The 21,922-nt window shown below is 36.6% G+C and overlaps 1 protein-coding gene across 2 annotated transcripts in view; it reads right to left on the bottom strand.

The window, feature by feature from the left end:
* EDIL3 (EGF like repeats and discoidin domains 3) overlaps nt 1–21,922 on the bottom strand; it is a 437,362-nt gene that overhangs the window by 241,455 nt on the left and 173,985 nt on the right. For both annotated transcript variants that reach the window (XM_032156906.2, XM_032156907.2), the window contains one exon: nt 7,900–8,028. In XM_032156906.2, coding sequence (XP_032012797.1) covers nt 7,900–8,028 — 129 coding nt within the window. The remainder of the gene's footprint in view (nt 1–7,899; nt 8,029–21,922) is intronic.

The following is a 21,922-nucleotide window of genomic DNA, read 5'->3' as shown; positions in this document are numbered from 1 at the left end:
GCTGTATTCAGGAAACCCATCTCATGTGCAGAGACACACATAGACTCAAAATAAACGGATGGAGGAAGATCGATCAAGCAAATGGAAAACAAAAAAAGGCAGGGGTTGCAATCCTAGTCTCTGATAAAATAGACTTTAAACCAACAAAGATCAAAAGAGACAAAGAAGGCCATTACATAATGGTAAAGGGATCAATTCAACAAGAAGAGCTAACTATACTAAATATATATGCACCCAACACAGGAGCACTCAGATTCATAAATCAAGTCCTGAGCGACCTATAAACGGACTTAAACTCCCACACAATAATAATGGGAGATTTTAACACCCCACTGTCGACATTAGACAGATCAACGAGACAGAAAGTTAACAAGGATATCCAGGAATTGAACTCAGCTCTGCACGAAGTGGACCTAATAGACATCTGCAGAACTCTCCACCCCAAATCAACAGAATATACATTTTTTTCAGCACCACACCACACCTATTCCAAAATTGACCACATAGTTGGAAGTAAAGCTCTCCTCAGCAAATGTAAAAGAACAGAAATTATAACAAACTGTCTCTCAGACCACAGTGCAATCAACCTAGAACTCAGAATTAAGAAACTCACTCAAAACCACTCAACTACATGGAAACTGAACAACCTGCTCCTGAATGACTATTGGGTACATAATGAAATGAAGGCAGAAATAAAGATGTTCTTTGAAACGAATGAGAGCAAAGACACAACATACCAGAATCTCTGGGACACGTTCAAAGCAGTGTGTAGAGGGAAATTTGTAGCACTAAATGCCCACAAGAGAAAGCAGGAAAGATCCAAAATTGACACCCTAACATCACAACTAAAAGAACTAGAAAAGCAAGAGCAGACACATTCAAAAGCTAGCAGAAGGCTAGAAATAACTAAAATCAGAGCAGAACTGAAGGAGAGACACAAAAAACCCTTCAAAAAATTAACGAATCCAGGAGCTGGTTTTTTGAAAAGATCAATAAAATTGATAGACCGCTAGCAAGACTAATAAAGAAGGAAAGAGAGAAGAATCAAATAGATGCAATAAAAAATGAAAAAGGGGATATCACCACCAATTCCACAGAAATACAATCTACCATCAGAGAATACTACAAACACCTCTACACAAAAAAACTAGAAAATCTAGAAGAAATGGATAAATTCCTCGACAAATACACCCTCCCAAGACTAAACCAGGAAGAAGTTGAATCTCTGAATAGACCAATAACAGGCTCTGAAATTGTGGCAATAATCAATAGCTTTCCAACCAAAAAGAGCCAGGACCTGATGGATTCACAGCCGAATTCTACCAGAGGTACAAAGAGGAACTGGTACCATTCCTTCTGAAACTATTCCAATCAATAGAAAAAGAGGGAACCCTCCCTAACACATTTTATGAGGCCAGCATCGTCCTGATACCAAAGCATGGCAGAGACACAACCAAAAAAGAGAATTTCAGACCAATATCCTTGATGAACATCGATGCAAAAATCCTCAATAAAATACTGGCCAGCCGAATCCAGCAGCACATCAAAAAGCTTATCCACCATGATCAAGTAGGCTTCATACCTGGGATGCAAGGCTGGTTCAACATACACAAATCAATAAATGTAATCCAGCATATAAACAGAACCAAAGAAAAAAACCACACGATTATCTCAATAGATACAGAAAAGGCCTTTGACAAAATTCAACAACGCTTCATGCTAAAAACTCTCAATAAATTAGGTATTGATGGGATGTATCTCAAAATAATAAGAGCTATCTATGACAGACCCACAGCCAATATCATACTGAATGGGCAAAAACTGGAAGCATTCCCTTGAAAACTGGCACAAGACAGAGATGCCCTCTCTCACCACTCCTATTCAACATAGGGCTGGAAGTTCTGGCCAGGGCAATCAGGCAGGAGAAGGAAATAAAGGGTATTCAATTAGGAAAAGAGGAAGTCAAATTGTCCCTGTTTGCAGATGACATGATTGTATATATAGAAAATCCCATTGTCTCAGCCCAAAATCTCCTTAAGCTGATTAGCAACTTCAGCAAAGTCTCAGGATACAAAATCAATGTACAAAAATCACAAGCATTCTTATACACCAATCACAGACAAACAGAGAGCCAAATCATGAGTGAACTCCCATTCACAATTGATTCAAAGAGAATAAAATACCTAGGAATCCAACTTATAAGGGATGTGAAGGACCTCTTCAAGGAGAACAACAAACCACTGCTCAATGAAATAAAAGAGGATACAAACAAATGGAAGAACATTCCATGCTCATGGGTAGGAAGAATCAATATCGTGAAAATGGCCATACTGCCCAAGGTAATTTATAGATTCAATGCCATCCCCATCAAGCTACTAATGACTTTCTTCACAGAATTGGAAAAAACTACTTTAAAGTTCACATGGAACCAAAAAGGAGCTCGCATCACCAAGTCAATCCTAAGCCAAAAGAACAAAGCTGGAGGCATCACGCTACCTGACTTCAAACTATACTTCAAGGCTACAGTAACCCAAACAGCATGGTACTGGTACCACAACAGAGACATAGATCAATGGAACAGAACAGAGCCCTCAGAAATAATGCCGCATATCTACAACTATCTGATCTTTGACAAATCTGACAAAAACAAGAAATGGGGAAAGGATTCCCTATTTAATAAACGGTGCTGGGAAAACTGGCTAGCCAAATGTAGAAAGCTGAAAGTGGATCCCTTCCTTACACCTTATACAAAAATTAATTCAAGATGGATTAAAGACTTACATGTTAGACTGAAAACCATAAAAACTCTACAAGAAAACCTAGGCCATACCATTCAGGACATAGGCATGGGCAAGGACTTCATGTCTAAAACACCAAAAGCAATGGCAACAAAAGCCAAAATTGACAAATGGGATCTAATTAAACTAAAGAGCTTCTGCACAGCAAAAGAAACTACCATCAGAGTGCACAGGCAACCTACAGAATGGGAGAAAATTTTTGCAACCTACTCATCTGACAAAGGGCTAATATCCAGAATCACAATGAACTCAAACAAATTTACAAGAAAAAAGCAAACAACTCTGTCAAAAAGTGGGCGAAGGACATGAACAGACGCTTCTCAAAAGAAGACATTTATGCAGCCAAAAAACACATGAAAAAATGCTCATCATCACTGGCCGTCAGAGAAATGCAAATCAAAACCACAGTGAGATACCATCTCACACCAGTTAGAATGGCCATCATTAAAAAGTCATGAAACAACAGGTGCTGGAGAGGATGTGGAGAAATAGGAACACTTTTACACTGTTGGTGGGACTGTAAACTAGTTCAACCATTGTGGAAGTCAGTGTGGCAATTCCTCAGGGATCTAGAACTAGAATTACCATTTGACCCAGCCATCCCATTACTGGGTATATACCCAAAGGACTATAAATCATGCTGCTATAAAGACACATGCACACGTATGTTTTATGCGGCACTATTCACAATAGCAAAGACTTGGAACCAACCCAAATGTCCAACAATGATAGACTGGATTAAGAAAATGTGGCACATATACCCCATGGAATACTATGCAGACATAAAAATGATGAGTTCATGTCGTTTGTAGGGACATGGATGAAACTGGAAAACATCATTCTCAGTAAACTATCGCAAGGACAAAAAACGAAACTCCGCATGTTCTCACTCATAGGTGGGAATTGAACAATGAGAACACATGGACACAGGAAGGGGAACATCACACTCCAGGGACTGTTGTGGGGTGGGGGGAGGGGGGAGGGACAGCATTAGGAGATATACCTAATGCTAAATGATGAGTTAATGGGTGCAGCAAACCAACATGGCACATGGATACATATGTAACAAACCTGCACATTGTGCACATGTACCCTAAAACCTAAAGTATAATAAAAAAAAGAAGAAAAATAAAAATAAAAATAAAAACAAAGGCTGTGGAGCTGTGCACAGGTAGACAAGAACGTACAGAATGCCTTCTGTGGGAAGATGGGAAGGAGTTCTGGGAGTGAAGAAATAACCTTTCTCTATGGCATTACATTTGTTACCAGGCAATACAGAAAATACAATTACTCTAGCCAGTCCCAAATGCAGCCGTCAGCACAAAACTGCCTGCTTAAAAATGCTTTTGAAAAGTTTGACCTGTAGACAATTTTGGTGCTCAATTCATTCTATAATTTACAGACACAGAGGTGTGTATGTGTATATATATATGTGTGTGTGTGTGTGTGCCTGTGTGTGAACGCATGCATGTGTGTTTCACATTCTTCTATGGCATTTGAAAAAAATATATATATACACATATAAAATTTGATAATTCTATACCAAATCCAATACTAATCATTATTCTTATGAAGTTATAACCTCATGCTACTTTCATTACCATAAAAAGGACATCTAATAGCTGAAACCAAAACCCAACGAGTGCTGGTAAGGATGTAGAACAGAAGGACTCTCATGCATTGCTGCTGAGGATACAAACGGCCATGTCGGAGACCATTTGAAGCTTCTTTTACAAAACTGAATGTACTTTTACCATAAGATCTAGAAATTGCACTACTAGGTATTTACCCAAATGAGTTGAAAACTTATGTCCACACAAAAACCTGCCATGAATGTCTATAGCAGCTTTATTTATAATTGCCCAAAACTAGAGGCAACCAAGATATTCTTCAAATGCCGAATTTATAAACAAACTATGGTACATCCATAAAATTGATTATTACTCAGAGGTAAAAGTAAATAAACTATCAAGTCCTAAAAACACACGGAGGAACCTCAAATACATTGATGAGTGAAAAAAAAATCAGTCTTAAAAGGCTACATACTATGTGATTTCAATTACATGACATTCTGGAAAAGGAAAAACTACAGAGACAGTAAAAAGATCTGTGGCAAAGGTTGAGGGAAGTAGGAAAGGATAAATAGGTGTACAGGGGATTTTTAGTTTAGCGGATCTGTTCCATATGATACTGTGACAGTAGATACATGATATTATACATATTTCAAATCCCATAGAACTATACAATACAAAGAGTGAACTCTAAACTATGGACTTTAGTAATAAGGTAACAGTATTGGTTCATCAATTCTAACGAATGTATCACAGTAATGAGATATGTTAATAAGAGAAATTGTGTAGGAGGAGGGATATATGGGACTCTGTACTTTCTGCTTGATTTTTGGGTAAACCTAAAACTGCTCTAAAAATTAAGTCTATTAATGATAAAACCCCAGAAACATTTTTAAAAGCATATGGAGGTAATAATGTTGATGGTAGAAATAATTTTTCCAATTTGTCACATATTGATAAAATAGTTGTTAAAATAGACCTATTAACTATATATTTGTCACTCCTGTATCATGAAATTTAAAGTTCTTTAAATGTCTAGCTATTTTCCAAAAGACATTTAGTTAACATTCTGTCATATAGGACAAAATTTAAAAGTCCCCCCAATATAGCTGTCTGAAAAATTGTTTAATTTTCTTTTTCCAAATGAAATGTTCACGCTATATTTGTACAACTCTCATTTTTATTGATTTTCAGTAGAGTTTTGATTTTCACAAACCTTAAATATTTTGCCTATATTTATTATTATGTAACTGAACGTGACAGTTGCTAAGCTATGAAATTATCACTTTTGGCTATTTAAAGCCTTATGCAGTATTTCTCAAATTTCAGTGTGTATGAGAGTCAACTGGGAATTATTTTAAAATACAGATTCTGATTCAGTTGATTTCAGGTGATGCCTGTTTAATCTGCATTTCTAATAAACTTCCTGAAGATCCTGATGCACGAGCACATTTTCAGTAGCAAGGTTCTAAACATCTAGGTCATAAAACTATTACCACCATGAAAAACAAACGCAGATACCTAGCAATCCTTGCAAGAGTTTAAAGAGCTCTTTTTCTGTTTTTCCTAGCTGAAGAAGCTTCCAGGGCCCCTAGCACTTCTATAGCTGCTTTCTCAATATATCACCCTTTTCAATTTCATCTAGAAAGAGGAAGGCTTGCTAACCTTTGTACAGTGAGTAAGCTATCCATTTATTCATAATACTCATGGCTTATATGAACCAAAGACCATCTATTTCCAGTTCAATTCTCCAATTTGTACGTCTAAAATCACAGAAAGATCAAATGACTGGCTCAGGGTCACTTATTTAATAACTGTAAAGGTCAGGTCTCAAATCTAGATTTCTGCTCCCAAGTCCAGTCGTTTTTCCTCTGTTTTCTGTTGCTTCTAATAATGCAATGCAGAAAATAGGGACCAGGTGGTTTAGACAACAAAATCCAAATTCTGAATTGAATCTCTTAGCCTTGGGCTTCCCACTGCAATTCCTAACATGGGTTTAAAATCTTGTTGTGGGGATGGTCAGATGTATTAAGGGGAAAGATTTCTTTGTGCTTTGAAATGTATTGAAATTCAACAAAATGAAATTAATTTATAAACTTGTTTGAATATAGTATGAAGCTATATTTTATATATTGTTTGAATATAGTATGAAGCTATAGTTTGAATATAGTATTTATAAGATTGTTTGAATATAGTATGAAGCTATGAGAGAAAAGATTTGGGGTGGCCAGTCTGTTTCCCTCTGGGCACTCCCTCTGATGCCACATCACAGGGTAAGTAAGGGTAAGTAACATTGTCTTCATGGGATTAAGTGAACATCAAGGCTCCTGAGATTCTGGGCTCCTATCTTTATCTTTCCAGGGCTGTTTTGAAGTGTCTATGTGTGAAGGCTGAGCAGTGATGCTACCATCAGGGAGACCTAGCGCCTTGGCACTTCTGGGCCCAACTTGAGAAAAATCAATAGCTTTTCATTTCTTTGTTGGTGGTCTGAGCTTTTAGGGACAATTCCAAGCAGTTTAGATGCCAGTTGTACAAAGCACACATGCCCATGCACTACAATAGGTTTCTACGGAAATTCTACAAACTTTTGGCCATGGCATGTCTCCAGAAAAGTACAAGATGCTCCCAAAGTCTCAGAGCCAGAAGGCACTCTGCTTTTTGCTGGTGCTTGGATATCGTTCTAGCTGACAAATCCAGCTTTGCCTTATCGTTCTTAATACCATTGTCTCACCCATCAATACAGTAATCATGGCTTGCCTATTCCTTCTCCACTCTTCCTACTATGTGTCATTCCCATGTCTCTGATCCACATTCTGTCTCTCCTTCAAGACTCAGCTTGCACGTGGCAACCTCTGTGAGAATCTCCCTGACAGCTTAGAGTTGGCTGTGGCCCCTCTGCTTGCTGAACACCTACAGTGCTAAGGCACCACACCATTCATTTGGCATTTTATGTTCATCCCTCCTTCTAAGAAGAAATCATCACTAGTGGGATCTATTTTCTTTAACCTTCCAAGATAAATAAGAATTGGGATTAAAAAAAGAAGTGCAGGTAGCATACTTATTGAGCTTTCAAAGATTTTCACACTAAAAATGCCAACATGTAAGAAGTAGAAAACTGGCTTAAGAGCAGGGTGGCAGTTTTTTTTTTTTTTTTTTTTCTGGGTATCATCTCTGAACCTAATCACCAGAATAATTTTTGGGAAACTTAAAGGGTGTGGCTTTAGGACAAATGTGAAAGATATAGATAACAGTTTAATGTAAAGTGCACCTTTTTGGCAAGGATAGTGGGGCAATAATAAAAAGGGATGACCAGAAGACTACAAGCCTCCCATGCCACTGGGAGGATTGAAACACAGTCTAGGACTCCTCCATTGTGGACACGGTGTATTCCATGGGAGAGAAGCAGCATTAGCCAAATGCCAGGACTCTCTTCTGCTCTAAGATTCTATGATTCTACTACAAACAAGAATGACAATGGCTTGTATACTTTGTAATCAATAATAAAAGTACAATGACTATGAATAACTTACTGTGCTGACAGTGAATCCCATTAAATCCTCGGGGACATTTACAAACATAGCCTATGAATGTGTCTCCTCGGTATGCTTCACTTATTTCACAGGTTCCTCCATTATGGCATGGATTAGGAATGCAGGGACCTGAAAGACAGAAAAAAATATTTCAGCTTGATGCATATGCTTAAAAGTAGACATTAGGTCAACATTTTGCAATTAATAATTTTACAGAAAAAAAGTGTTCTAGATATTAGTGGCATAGTAAATGTACTTGTTGTATGAGCTCTGGAGACTAATGGCCTGGGTTTGAATCTTGATTTCACCACTTCACAGCCATGCAGTCTTGAGAGATTTACTTACCTTCTCTGTGCCTGTTTCCTTTTCTGTGAAATGTCAATACTAAAAAATTTGCCTTCAGAGGTTATAATACAGATGAAAAGAGTTCACACATATAAAATACCCAGAACAGTGTCTGTCACATGTAAAGCACTCAAAAAATTATTAGCATTAAATTAGATATTATTAAAATTTCTGAATTGTAGAATACCTTCTGGGTATTTAAAAAGTAATACTGAATAGCAATTTCTGGAGTTGTATTCACAACTCTACAATTTTTGTCCCCTGCTGGTGCAAGCAGCATATGGCTGTAACCACATAAACCAAGTGAATTGGATAGCTGGTTGCAAAGCTTTTATAGACTATGAGTTTATGGTGGAGCATACCTCTGGGGAAGCACATTTTCTGCCAATCTAAAATGAGCAGTCCATCAAAAGTTGCATACTTAGAGAAGAGGGGCTGATGGTCATTTTTAAACTTGAGAAAGTAACAGCAGATTATTTAGTACCTGTGGCTGCTAATGAAAGTGCGGTGCCGCTCAGAGTTCTCTTGGAGAAAACCAGCTGCCAGGAGTGTGGTTAGCTGACAACATTCAGCTACTGAACCACAGGATCTGCTGTGGCAGCATTTATTTTAAGGCCAGGCTCCCCAGCCAAAAACTAAATACCAAACGGGCATAGAGCTAGCTGGGCCAGTCATGCCTGACCTGGGACTTCTCTAATGAACATTCTGTACTCTGAGGTGCCCCAATGGTGTGGCTGAGATTTTTCTTGAAACCATAGCAGTTTGAGACTTTTTCTATGCAATGTTCCCTCCTTCCTTTTCTCCCTTCAAAGTAACAGGCTATGTCAAGGTCTGTAGGCTCATCCTATCTACTCTTGCTCTCTCCCCTTTGTGCATCACAGACATTCCCCCAAAAAGTCTTTTACACTTTTAATTCTATCTTACAGTCTTATTCCTGCAGGATGTTAATTGACTCAGGACAGAATCCAGACTTGAGATTGTGAAGAAGGGAAGAGTCAAGTTGAAGGAAGGAAAAGCTCTCCCTGGGAGATGAAAAAAGACAAATACAAAAAACTATAGTTTTCTCTAATTTAGTCTGCACTGATTTTAATTGGAGAGAGTAGAACATATTTATAAGGAAAATAAAAGCCACTGAAGAGGAAGTTAAGATGTACATATTAGAAAAGGAAAGCAAGGGTAATTAAACTAAGTATCTGACTATGTATGAAGAGGTGATTTTGAGAGCCCTAGAGGATTCGTTCAGAAAAGGAGTGAGTGTGTTCAGCTGAAACAAGAAGCAAGATAGAAGAGCTGGACAAATGAATAACAATAACTTGAGTCAACTGGGTTGGGGCAAGGGTATTGAATAGAGAGTGCTATAGAGAATGACTCCTCCTGCATGGGTCAAAGCCACTAATAAAAACAAGGGCTGGACGAGGTGGTGCACGCCTATAATCCCAGCACTTTGGGAGGCTGAGGCAGGCAGATTGCTTGAGCCCAGGAGTTCCAGACAAGCCTGGGCAAGATGGTGAAACTCCACTTCTACAAAAAATACACACACACACACACAAAATCCAGGCATGGTGGTGTGCATCTGTAGTCCCAGCTATTTAGGAGGCTGAGGTGGGAGAATTGCTTGAGCCTGGGAGGTTGAGGCTGCAGTGAGTTAAGATCACACCACTGCACACCAGCCTGTGTGACAGAATGAGACTCTGTCTCAAAAAACTAAACGTTAAAAAAAAACAACAACTTGTGAATAGGAAAAAAAAAATCACCAGCATCACTTCAAGCACTGCAGTCGGACCTCAACCATAGGTGGGAAGCACTTAGAAGGTGGGCAACTTTGTCCTGCACTGAGGCAAGATTTTATGAATCTATCTCTTCTTCTGAGAGCTGTATTTGACCCTCCATTTCTTTCCGTTTAAAATGTTATGAAATTCAATGGTTGTAGAGTCTAATAAAGAAACACATGGAACAGGAAACAACGCAGCAACTGTACAGTTCCCGGACCTTGACTTCCCGATAGGGCTGATTTTCGAAAAGTAAAAAAGATCCAGGAGATCTGTGATTTTTTTTTGTCAGCACCACACCAATTAAAAATAATATATTTATTTAAGTAGACAGTGTTGTGCTGTGAAGCACATATCAATTAAATTATCCAACACCTGCCTTTGAGGTGGTACATTGCCAGTATTTGAGACAGGAAAGAAGGTGAATGACCAATGGCTAGTTATAGAATAATTTGAACCATTTTCTTTCATTGCTACAAAATGAAAATCATGCTACAGAACCTATCTCTCCTTCTCCTCTTTCTGTTTCCACTTCTTCCCTCCTCACAATTAATTAACATTTGATAGTGCCTTACAATTTATAAACTCTTTTCACATAAATCATCTCACTTATTCTTTACTATAACTTAGGTATTTGTCGTTATGATTCTCTTTTACAGTTTTTTTTTTAAATACTGAGGGTCAGAAAGATTATATAATACTTCTCAATCAATATCTACCACTGACAGATTGAGGTCTCAGACTAAGAATCTGGGATTCCAAAACCTATACCCCTCAGAGCATCAACTAACTGGGGAGGGGAGAATGAAATGATAGTGATGTTAGAGTTCTGACTCATCAATTCACTTCAAATGAGAGTAAAAATGATGGATTTTAAAACTAACTGATAACTGATAGCCAAGCATATAACCGCTAAAGAAAAAAAATATAAATAATTATAGTCAAAAATTGTATAACTTTAAGCAAATAAGAGTCCTTGGATTAAGTCCGATCACTTAATCCAACTTTTCAATTTTGCAGGTGAGGAAAAAAACTAAATACGAATTCAGAAATGTTTCCTAGAAACCACTTAATATGAGAAAAATTAGGTTTAAGGACTTGTTCCTAGGAGGAAAAATAGTTATTTAAACCAAAACTGGTAAGAAATTACTGATGAGAGTGGAGTAATTTACATCACAGAGAAAATAAGTCTCTTCCATGCTCCTTCACACTTACAGGGTTGGACGAGGGAGGAATAGAAAATGACTGTAACAGTAAGTCCTCTGCGAGTTCTTGAGAGCAGTTAAAACAGTGATTCCAGGCCAGGTGCGGTGCCTCATGTCTGTAATCCCAGCATCTTGGGAGGCAGAGGTGGGTGAATCACCTGAGGTCAAGGAGTTCAAGACAAGCCTGACCAACATAGTGAAAACCCATCTCTACTAAAAATACAAAATTAGCCAGGTAGTGCTGCATGGCTATAATCCCAGCTACTTCGGAGGCTGAGACAGGAGAATTGCTTTAACCCGGGAGACAGTGGTTGCAGTGAGCCAAGATCGTGCCATTGCACTTCAGCCTGGGCTACAAGAGCAAAACTCCATCTCAAAAACAACAACAACAAAACAACAACAACAACAACAACAACAACAACAACAACAAAACAACCAGTGATTCCAAGGAAGGAGGTCAATCAATGGAAGTCTCTCTGACAAAAATGGGGCAAATAGGAACCTGGAATCCATGATGCTATTTACTCAAGCCTACTGTGTCTTTGTGAAAGTGAAACTTGCCTAGAAGGTGAGAAGAGCAAGATGACCTAAATGGATCTGCGAAATAAAGGGAAGAACTGGGGAATGCATGCAGAAGACTGAGAAGCAGAAATTCTAAAAGGAAAGGCAGAAATAAAGTCTTCAAGGAGAGAGAGAAGTCAAGCAATGTGCTGGGAGGCTGTAATATGTGATGAAAAGTAGCTAGTAAGAAATTGTAATGTCCAAAATTCAGGTTTAAGTTGTTTGCACAGATACTATGTGAATTGCTTCTGCTGGAGCATCTAGCTCTATAATAACAGCTGCTAAACACACAAGCCTGTGAGTGGTACTTTGGGAAATCAAGGGGAAAAGGTTATACTATTGATGTGGCTTATCCTGGCAGAAGAGGAAAAGTATTGCTGCATGTGATGCCCAAGAGATTCAAGAATCCAATGGGTTCAGGAAGCTGAAGATAGAGCGAACAGCGGTTTCTTAAACATTTGGACACTTCCTGAGGGCACAGGTGAAGCCTGTCCAGCAATCTTGGGGCAACCTCTGGGATTTCTAGATGATGTGAATTGGTACATTGGAGCTCATTTTATTTACACGCCAAAAGACATCATGACCTTGGCTGACATTTGGATTTTAGAAAATGATTACGTGTTTCAGACGTTATGGCTGCTGTTATTTTTCCTACTCCAAGAAATTCAGCAATTTTCATTTAACAGATGAGGATGGAGTAAAGCAAAAGGGCCAAAGATTAAACCTTTCTAGAGTCCCTTGCATACATGCTAGACAATATGAGTATACATATTATTTTTATAATGCCTTGTAAGATTATAATCTTGTTTTAGAGGCAATAAAATGGGGTCAGAGAGAATAAGTAACATATCCATCTGAAAAAGCATAGATTTTAACACACTCTGCCTAACTATAAAGTCCATGCCCTTTCCATTAAGCCACATTTCCTACCATGTTGAAAATCTGTGTATTCAAATGTTAGTCTTCACAGACATAAACGGAATCAGCATGAATTCACTAAGCACATTCCTATAAATAATACAGGACTCCAAAGCCTCCACAAATGGAAACATTTCAGAATATTTTCAGGAAATGGGTCACAGTGTATTAGATATTAGGAACAGAGATAGACTCTGTAATTATAATGTGAGACTGATGTTATGTGCCTTGTACAGACTTTTTTCAAGTACTCATGACAGAGTGTTGAAATGAATGGTTTCCTATTGTTTTTCCCTAGTAGACCATAAACTGTGTGTGGGAAGACTTATGTTGGCACACAGTAGGTTTTTGACACATTTTGAATAAACAAGGATATGGCAATAATGAGGGAAAAAATTATATTTGCTGCCTACACTGTATTCTAATTTTAGGTTTATGACATCATTTTCTTTTGGATTTTCACTCAATAATTAAGTTAGATATTTTCTGGAACCTTTCTACACCTTTCAAGCTTCTAGTCCTTTAAATTTATAATTAGATTCCAATGTGTTTTGTCTCTAATATGGTTTAAGCTTCAAATGTGTTACACTGAATTGTAAATAACAGACCATTAGAATGTGTACTTTTGCATAATGATTACATGTATCTTAATTCTTTGGCAAATACATAATCAAGAAAAATGTAACTTGTATAATCTCATTAACTGTTTGAGTCACCTAATTTAATTATTTCTATATAAATAAAAACATTCACTTTATGTATGAGCAAGATAAAATGATCAGAATACAAGTTAGTATATAAAGATAACATAATAAATGTAGTCCAAGGTCTCAACTTACAAAATTTGCTTCCTAGCCAAAAGTTATGTTTGATGCTCAACAGCAACAGTTTCCAGTTTTATTGCCCGAAGTGATAATAAGCAGGCTATTCATATGAGAATTAGAGATCCTGGAAAAGTTTTGTCTTTGGGGTTACCCGCATTCCATAATCTTCTCTATTTTGATACTGAAAAAAACATATTACTAAAGTAATATGTAAAGGTCTTGTAACACTATGAGTAATAATAATCACCTATAGCATATAGTGTTGCTTATACTGGGAGGATAAGAAAGAAATGGACACTGCCCAGTATGTTACAGAAGGTGTTTACCCCCCTAATTTCCGGTTAAACAACATTTATTCATTAGGTACTCTTTACGTGCTGGTCTCTGCTAGCAATCTGGGATAAGCACTTTGTATGGTATTAAAATTGTCAGCAGCTGAAAGACAAATCTCACATCAGAAAAATATCCTTAGTTATCCACTTTAGGTATCTCATTTTTTAAGGTAATTTCAATGGCTATCCTTTACTGTGAATATACTATGCTTGGTATTAATACCTTTCTTTGTTCATATAATGGTTCCTGGAAATTTAATTCTAGGATTTCCTAGTGGCATCATATTAAAACATAAAAATTAAGAATCGGCCATATTCTTAATTTTAGCAGCGAAAACTACAGTATATTTGAGGCATCTCATATAGTTTCTATAACATACCAGAACACACACACACATACAAGCACACATATATGTCACTCTCGCACAGCTTTGAAACAGTTTAATAGCAGATCAAAGTTTGAGAACAAATGAGTATTACTCAACCACTCAGAGCTTGTAAAACAAAAAGATAGAAGACAAGGGCAATCTCAATTGCTTTTCACTTCAAAAGTCTTGTAAAGAAGTTTGTCTTTCTATTCATTAGGGCATACAGAAGAAGTATACAGAGTGGTGACTATGAGCTTGTGTTCTGATTAGTATTCATAAAATTCGAAATTATCTGATTAGACAACAATGGTAATATCACTCTTAACAATGAAAGCATAAATGGACTTTCAAGATACAAGAGGCTTTAGGGAGTTTTAAAATCAATAATGCTGTAATACTTTTGCAGGTAATCTTTAAGTAGCTCCTAACACAATGGGGACGGCATATGATCAATATTAATGAACAACTGAATTGAACAGCATGCTTTCCAGGCATTTTTTATGCAAGCTCATATAAGTATGTCAACAAGATTAATTGCTCACAAAAGCAGTAGATCTAGATGGTTTGCTACTTTTCTGCATCTATCTCCTCACAATTCCAATAGTAGAGTTAGAGTTAGTTCCATATGTGTAATATGATTAGCTTCTTAAACATTTAGAGACTATGCCTGAAATCATGAATAACTTATAATACATAAGCAAATTATTAGAAAGTGAATAGGTTAACATTCTCCTGTGATAATATGTACTAGGCTTTGGTCAATTTTTTAAAAATATGCCTCCAAAACATTGCCAGTTAGATATCAAAATAAATGTACACTTTATGTAGTAAGGAAATGCCAGTAAGGCAATTGCAATGGGATAGTTTTTACTAGTTGTTTACCAGTAGAATAAAATGGGAATAGCTATGACCCCAAATTTCGCTCCAAATTCTGGTGTTAAAAACATATCGAAGTTTTCTTCGGTGTTGCCTTTACATTCAATAATTTTTTAACATTTCGGCAGTTGCCATTTTGAGCCACTGTCACTCTATTTTAAAACCAGCTGTAAAGAAATAAATTATTCTGGGAATGCTCATGATTGACGTTTGCAAACTGTTTTTTAAACACTAGTTGTTGCTTCTCGTCCTGCTCTTTTTCCTTCTCCTTTGTACTCTTCCTCCTTTGTAAATGTAAATGTGCAAAATTCAGCCATTTGAGGATAAAAATCATCTATGAGTATTTTGAATATGAAGAAAGACGTAAACTATTTTATGATACAATCTCAAACATTCCATTGTAGTGGAGAATCAGTAAATTTAATATATTTTTCATTGAACAAAAAAGCATTTGGATAGATTATAAAAATTGAAACCTGAAGACAGAGATTTTTCCCTCCCTCAAAACCTGTTGATAAATTTTCTCCTCAAGAATTAATACTAGACTATCTTTATATACATCTGTCTGTAAGAAGGCACTGAGATGACCAGTGGAGATGATTTAGAGGTCCTTATCCTTGTTTACATTCCCAGGCTAATGTAAAAATATACCACAAACGTGGTAGCTTAAAACAATAGAATTTTATTCTTTCGGAGTTCTAGAGGCTAGAAATCTGAAATCAAGATATCAAGAGAGCCACACTCCCTCTGAAGGCTCTAGGAAAAAATTCCTCCTTGCCTATTCCAGATTCAGGTGGCTCCTGGCATTCCTTGGTTTATAGCAGCAAAACATGAATCCCTGCCTGTCTTCACAGGCCTTCTTCTAATTGTTTCTCTCCTCTTCTTATAAGAACTCACTGTAAATCCAATGTCTTCATCTTTAGATCCTTAACAATCTTTACCCACAAAGGCCCTATGATGGGCTAAACTGTGTCCCCCCTAGAACTTATATGTTGAGGCCCTAATCTTCAGGACCTCGGAATGTGACTATATTCGGAGATAGGACTTTTTAAAAGAGATAATTAAGGTTAAATGAGGTCATATAGGTGGGCCTTAATCCAACTGGACTGGTGTCCTTATAGGAATAGGGCATTTGAACACACAAAAGAGACACCAGTGATTCTGCCATACAGAGGAAAAGCCAAGTGAAGCCACAGCAAGAAGGCAGCTATTTGCAAGCCAGGGAGAAAGGTCTCAGAAGAAACCAAATCTCCAGAGCCTCTAGAACCATGAGAAAACAAATTTCTGTTGTTTGATCTACCCCGTCTGTGGTATTTTGTAATGGAAGCCCTAGCAAACTAATACTCTGTTTACAAATAAGGTTGTATTCAGGATTCCTGGTATACATGAATTGGGGGTAGGGAGCACTATTTAACCCATCTTATGGTTCCTGTGTAGTTGTTTTGTTATAGCATTGGAGTTGATTAAGTAAACCAGAGTTTTATGTATTAGAATCGGCTGGCAAAGCACTCATATTATCAATAATTAAAATCTTAGCTAAAATTAATTTTACTTGGTTCTCGTCACAGAGTAGTGGTGGATAAGCTTTGATGGTGCTGGAGATCAGGAGAGCAGTCTAAATTTGGGGCAGTAAGTAGGTAGAATCCAGAATTGGGTAGCCAGGGGACATCAAGGAGAGCCTGGCACTGCATTAAGAAAGGAGGAAGACTTCCTGGGGTTAATCTTCATCCACTTAAACTATTGTTTAGAGTTAGGCTTGCTGATGGCAGTAGTTTTTCAGGCACTCAGCAACTTTCTGAGAAAGTCTTTATATATTAATTCCACAATGATAGGTAATCATTGTGGCACAGTAGTTGATATCTCCTTTTCTTCAATGAATAAATATCTTATTAAACATTAATATGACTTTAAAGAAAATTAATAACCAATCATAGCAAAAGATCTATCATTTTACAAAGTGATAACCATTGCTAGAGCTACACTTTGTTAAGAGGCAGTCTCCCATTTCTTTCCCCTGTACATTCATCTTGCACACTGCTGCGAAAACGACCTCCTTAAACCACGACTTGCATAATGGAAATTATCAGCTCAGAATGTTTTATTACTCAAACAGAACTCTATATCAATACTCTGCAGTCATTCTGCATATATATTTTTTATCCTTCAAAACATGCTGTCTAATTTTGGGCATCTTTTAGTTGGCCAATAATATTTGCTGACTGTGTGATGTTATTGCTTACATAAAAATGTGTAATGAACATATGACAAAAACAATGTTGCTGCTTGGTTTTCTTTCAAAGACTAAGAAAACTAAAGCTGACATAATATACTTAATAATAATAAAGCTAGTATACAGAAGCCTTTTGTGAATTAGTGAATACCACATGAAATTAAGTTATCATTTTTGAATTTAGTAATATAAGGCCCAGGTGCACCTTGAAATCTTTGGCCAATGGGATAAACATGAACACTCTTATAATCTAAGAGAAACATAGATGGCAAAACTATGGGCTATGTTGATAATCAACATATTTTTATTTTTCCTGATGGCCTTCAGAATAACAATAATGATTTCCATGCAAAATTTCTTGTAAAAACTTTAAAGACCATAAATGTAATCCAATATAACTCATAAAGCACACATCAAATAATTTTCCTCAAGCTAAGAAAATTCCTTAAAAAGTCTTTCTTTTTAGATCAGGGAGCTATTTCCAAACAAAATCCTGCAAATCACTTTTTTAAGAAGTATATCTGTCAGAACTCACAAGCTATTCATTACACAATACAATTAAAGTAAGAGAATACACATCAGCTTGCAGTGCAAAGTCCTAAGATATCACCCAGGTTTGCCATTAGCTACCATAGTTTGTTTCATTTTCTACATATCAATTAGACAGGGCATAAGTTAAAGACAGAGCAGAGACCAGTATTTCTACATATATGTATATATATATGTATATATGTATTATATAAATAAACAAATATCTGAGCCCAAGTTTCAGGGGCATCAAGCAATCTCACTATTTCACATAGTGTCTCTAAGCAACTGCAAAAATTGCATGTTCTTCATCAATCTTTCTCTGACAGTGCTTCACCTTTTTCAGGCTCCTACTCACTTTGCCACCTATACTGCATGATTAGCATCTCACTTTTCATTGCTTCATCCTCTAGTTATTCCATAGATCTCTTTTGTCTCCCTCACTCAATTCTAAATTAGTTTTGCATAGGAACCTTCACTCCTTATATTTTTGTACCCTCATAGTCCCTAATGAAGAGCTAAATATTTTGATATTGCTTCATATATGTGTGATGATTGACTTAAAATTCTTACTAATTTTAGAAATGTCAGTATATAACCCAAATTGCAAATCATAATCCATAACAGAAACCAAAAATTTAGAGATTGGATATAAGTATCAGTAGCCCTTTTTCATTTATACTAGCAGGTTTCAACAACTCAATGTTAAGCTTCAGCCAAGTCTAATTTTCTTTGTTGAATGCTGTAGCAATCTGTAAAATATCAGATTTTGGATAATTTTATAATTATAAACAAAGTGTGTTAAAAATAAGTATACTATTTCCACAAATCTACAGTTCTTTCTCCTATAATATAGCATAGTGATTTTTGATCTTGAAGGTAGTGGCAGGAGGTGGAGGAAAGGATTTCTATTTTTACTTTTGGCATCTGTCCTCCATGACTGCTATCTTAATCATGAAACAGAGAGATTCCTGCAGGAGATGTTCCTGCTGCACTCATATGGGAATGGCACCTACCTAGATTTCACAGCTGAGAACATTGGAAGCACAGCTGGACAGGCGAGTTACTGTTTAGATTGCCTCCTCAGGTCTCACATGTGGCTTCCTTGTGGCAGATTTGAGGAGGAATAAAACAAAGCAAGCATGGATTCTGGCCAGCTGGCCATCTGTTCCTTCACCCACTGTGATAATTTGGTCTTGTAGAATTCTGTTAAGTGAGCATTAAGTAATGATCATGTCAAACAGTACATAATGCCTGCTTATAATCACTGCATGAAAGCTTAAGGGATGCTTGCCCAAACACAGAAAAGGTCACTAAAGCAAATCAATTTTTTTTTTTAAAAAAAGGAACAGCAAAATTGATGCAAAACAGCAACAGTTAACTTTGTTTTCATTTTTACTTCTTATCATATTGAATCCATGTCAAATCACAGATGATGAATGTGGTACAAAGGAGCTAAGTAAATACACTGAAGTTTCTACTATCTCATTATGGATATATCACTTTACATAGACAAACTAAATAAGAATTTTAAAACTAAGAAAATATGTGAGGGGCTTTATCACACTGAACTAAATTAAAGGCACTTAGGGTTATAGCCATTAACTTCACGCTTTTTGAAATAGTTTCCCAGAACAACACCAAGTAGTTACTCATTAGTCAAAATACTTTTTCTGCTGTTGTTTTTAAAAAGATTAATTGAAGTATTTTATTCCAAGAAAGCAGCTTTTCCTTCATAAACACTTAATAATTGCAAAATCATAAGATTTTTTTACCCTTGAATGGATGCTTAAAATGATGCATCCAATAAACTATATTATTGGGATAGTGTCCTAACTGATCTCCCTCTCTTACACATCCTCCATAGCTACCCACCAAGCAAACCTAATCAAAAAGCTTCTGTTAGCTCCTACAGCCTGTTATTCCAAAGTCCATAAATTTAAACTAATCTTATGTCTTCAATGTTACCTCCCCTGTTCATGATAATGAACCAGTATGCTTCACTTGGTTAATTTACCATTCTACCACCTAAAGATCATTTGTATTCCTAGAACTTTGCTCAAATGACTCTGCAGCTTTAAATGCCAAATGCCTTTCTTCACCTCCTCTTTTCCTGATGTCCTTTTCCTTCCTAGGTAGCCCAGTTTTATATCAACTCTCCTGTATTATTTATTTTTATTCCCTTCACAAGTTTTTCTATTACCATGTTACATACTATTTCCATCCATTGGTTCATTTGTTCACTTATTGATATAGTTATTCAGTTTATATTTAGAGCTTCTATTGTGTTCCACAGTGCTAAGTACTAGGGTTACAAAGGTGAACAAAACAGGTGCACCTTCTAATCTTGTGAAACGTCAGTAAACGAGAGGACTGACTCCAATCAAATAATCACATAAAGAAATGAAATTGTAAAGAAATGTGATAATCAAATAATCAAATAAGAAAATGTAAATGTCATGAAGGAAAGGTCTCCTGTGCCCCAATAACCTATTAATAAGAGGGTCTCTGAAGAAGTGAAGCATAGACTAGAAGCTGGAAACCAAGTAACAGCTAAGGTAAGAAAGAAATGAGTATTTCATTTGTAGGTATGTGGAAGGAGAAGCAGGGCAAGAAAAAGGGCCTGTGGTAAGACTAGTGTGGCTAGAACAGACACAGCAAGGATAAAGAAACAGGGACCAAACCAGGCAGCCTTCAAAGGCCATGTATTTAAGAAAAACAAAACAAAACAAAACAAAACAGCTTTATGGATACATGAATACATTTAGACTAAATTTCAATTTTAAAGGTGATTTGTTTGCTATATGGAGAATACTTTGAAAGGATCTATTTTCAAAGATGAAAATAGAGCAGTTAAGAATCATCGTGCTTGTCCAGGTGAAGTGTGATAGGATGTCTGGATTAGAGTGGTGGGCTGGTAGGTATGGATGGAAGTGGACAGATTGGACAGAGAAGGGTCGAAGAAGACTATTCTGTTTCTAGATTTCATGTGTCAGTGGATGAATATTGGTGCCATTCACTGAAACAGCAACACTGGAAGAGGGTCTAGATTGAAAGAGAGGATCACGAGTAAGCTTTATGGATATATTATTCAAAAAGAGGTAAGAAGTAGGCAGAGGAGAGCGTGGCCTGGAGATATTTAATGTTAGTGTTTGTGGATATAGATGGCAATTAGTGGGTAAGGATATAGTTGCCTACTGAAAGTTTAGAGGTAATATAAAGAAAAGAACAAAGAATCCAGGATCAAGACTCAATTTAATAGCTAGATATGGTCTAGGAAAGGCAACATCCAGAGAGGCAGGAAAAACATTAGCAGGGATGTGGTATCATTCTGGCACATTACTGCTTTGTGGTATTAATGAACAATTTAACATGTACACATCGCATCATTTGGAATACATGTTATGCTCCTGGAAATGTGAGATTTCCGTTTTATATTTCTTATATAACACCTCTCTGTTTTCCTGCAGAACCCAACAGATATTTGCTGAATGAAAATGTTCATAACTTCATGAACTGAATATACTGGCAAAGTGTTTTAGGAAAAACACATTTTAGGAGAAAATGTTCTCCTTTAAGTGGCATTATTTTATACCAAATAATATTCTGGTTGATCTTTTTGCTTATATAGGGAACCACTTTCACATTTTTTAAAAAAGTAAAAAGTCAAGTTGGAGAAACTGCCAATACCTATTGCTTCCAAAAGAAGGCTTATTTGGCCTGGAGAAGTAAAAGTAAAAACATGGAGAATGAAATGCGTGATATTTGGCCAAAATGAAAGAAAGACAGTAAAAGAATACACTGAGAAATTATACATGTTTTCATATTTACTTAGCGTCTTTTTGGTCATCTTGTTTTGTTTTTCATGATCTGTCTTGCTGGTGGTGTTATCAGTGTTGTGCTCTCATTTTTGCTGTCCTTAGAAGTCCATTTGCTTGACTATACATCTAAAACTGATTCCTGTAAGATCAATCTGACTAGAGAAGCCAGTTTAAACCGTTTTACTCCTAGGATGAGAAAATCTCTACAAAGATTTGCCCACAAGGATAAGCAATGTGTGGAAGAAA

Source organism: Hylobates moloch, unplaced genomic scaffold (assembly GCF_009828535.3).
Source record: "Hylobates moloch isolate HMO894 unplaced genomic scaffold, HMol_V3 SCAFFOLD_6, whole genome shotgun sequence".
In the NCBI taxonomy this organism is placed as follows: domain Eukaryota; kingdom Metazoa; phylum Chordata; class Mammalia; order Primates; family Hylobatidae; genus Hylobates; species Hylobates moloch.
The sequence above is the reverse complement of the archived record's forward strand: the minus strand, read 5'-3'. Positions and strand labels throughout refer to the sequence as shown.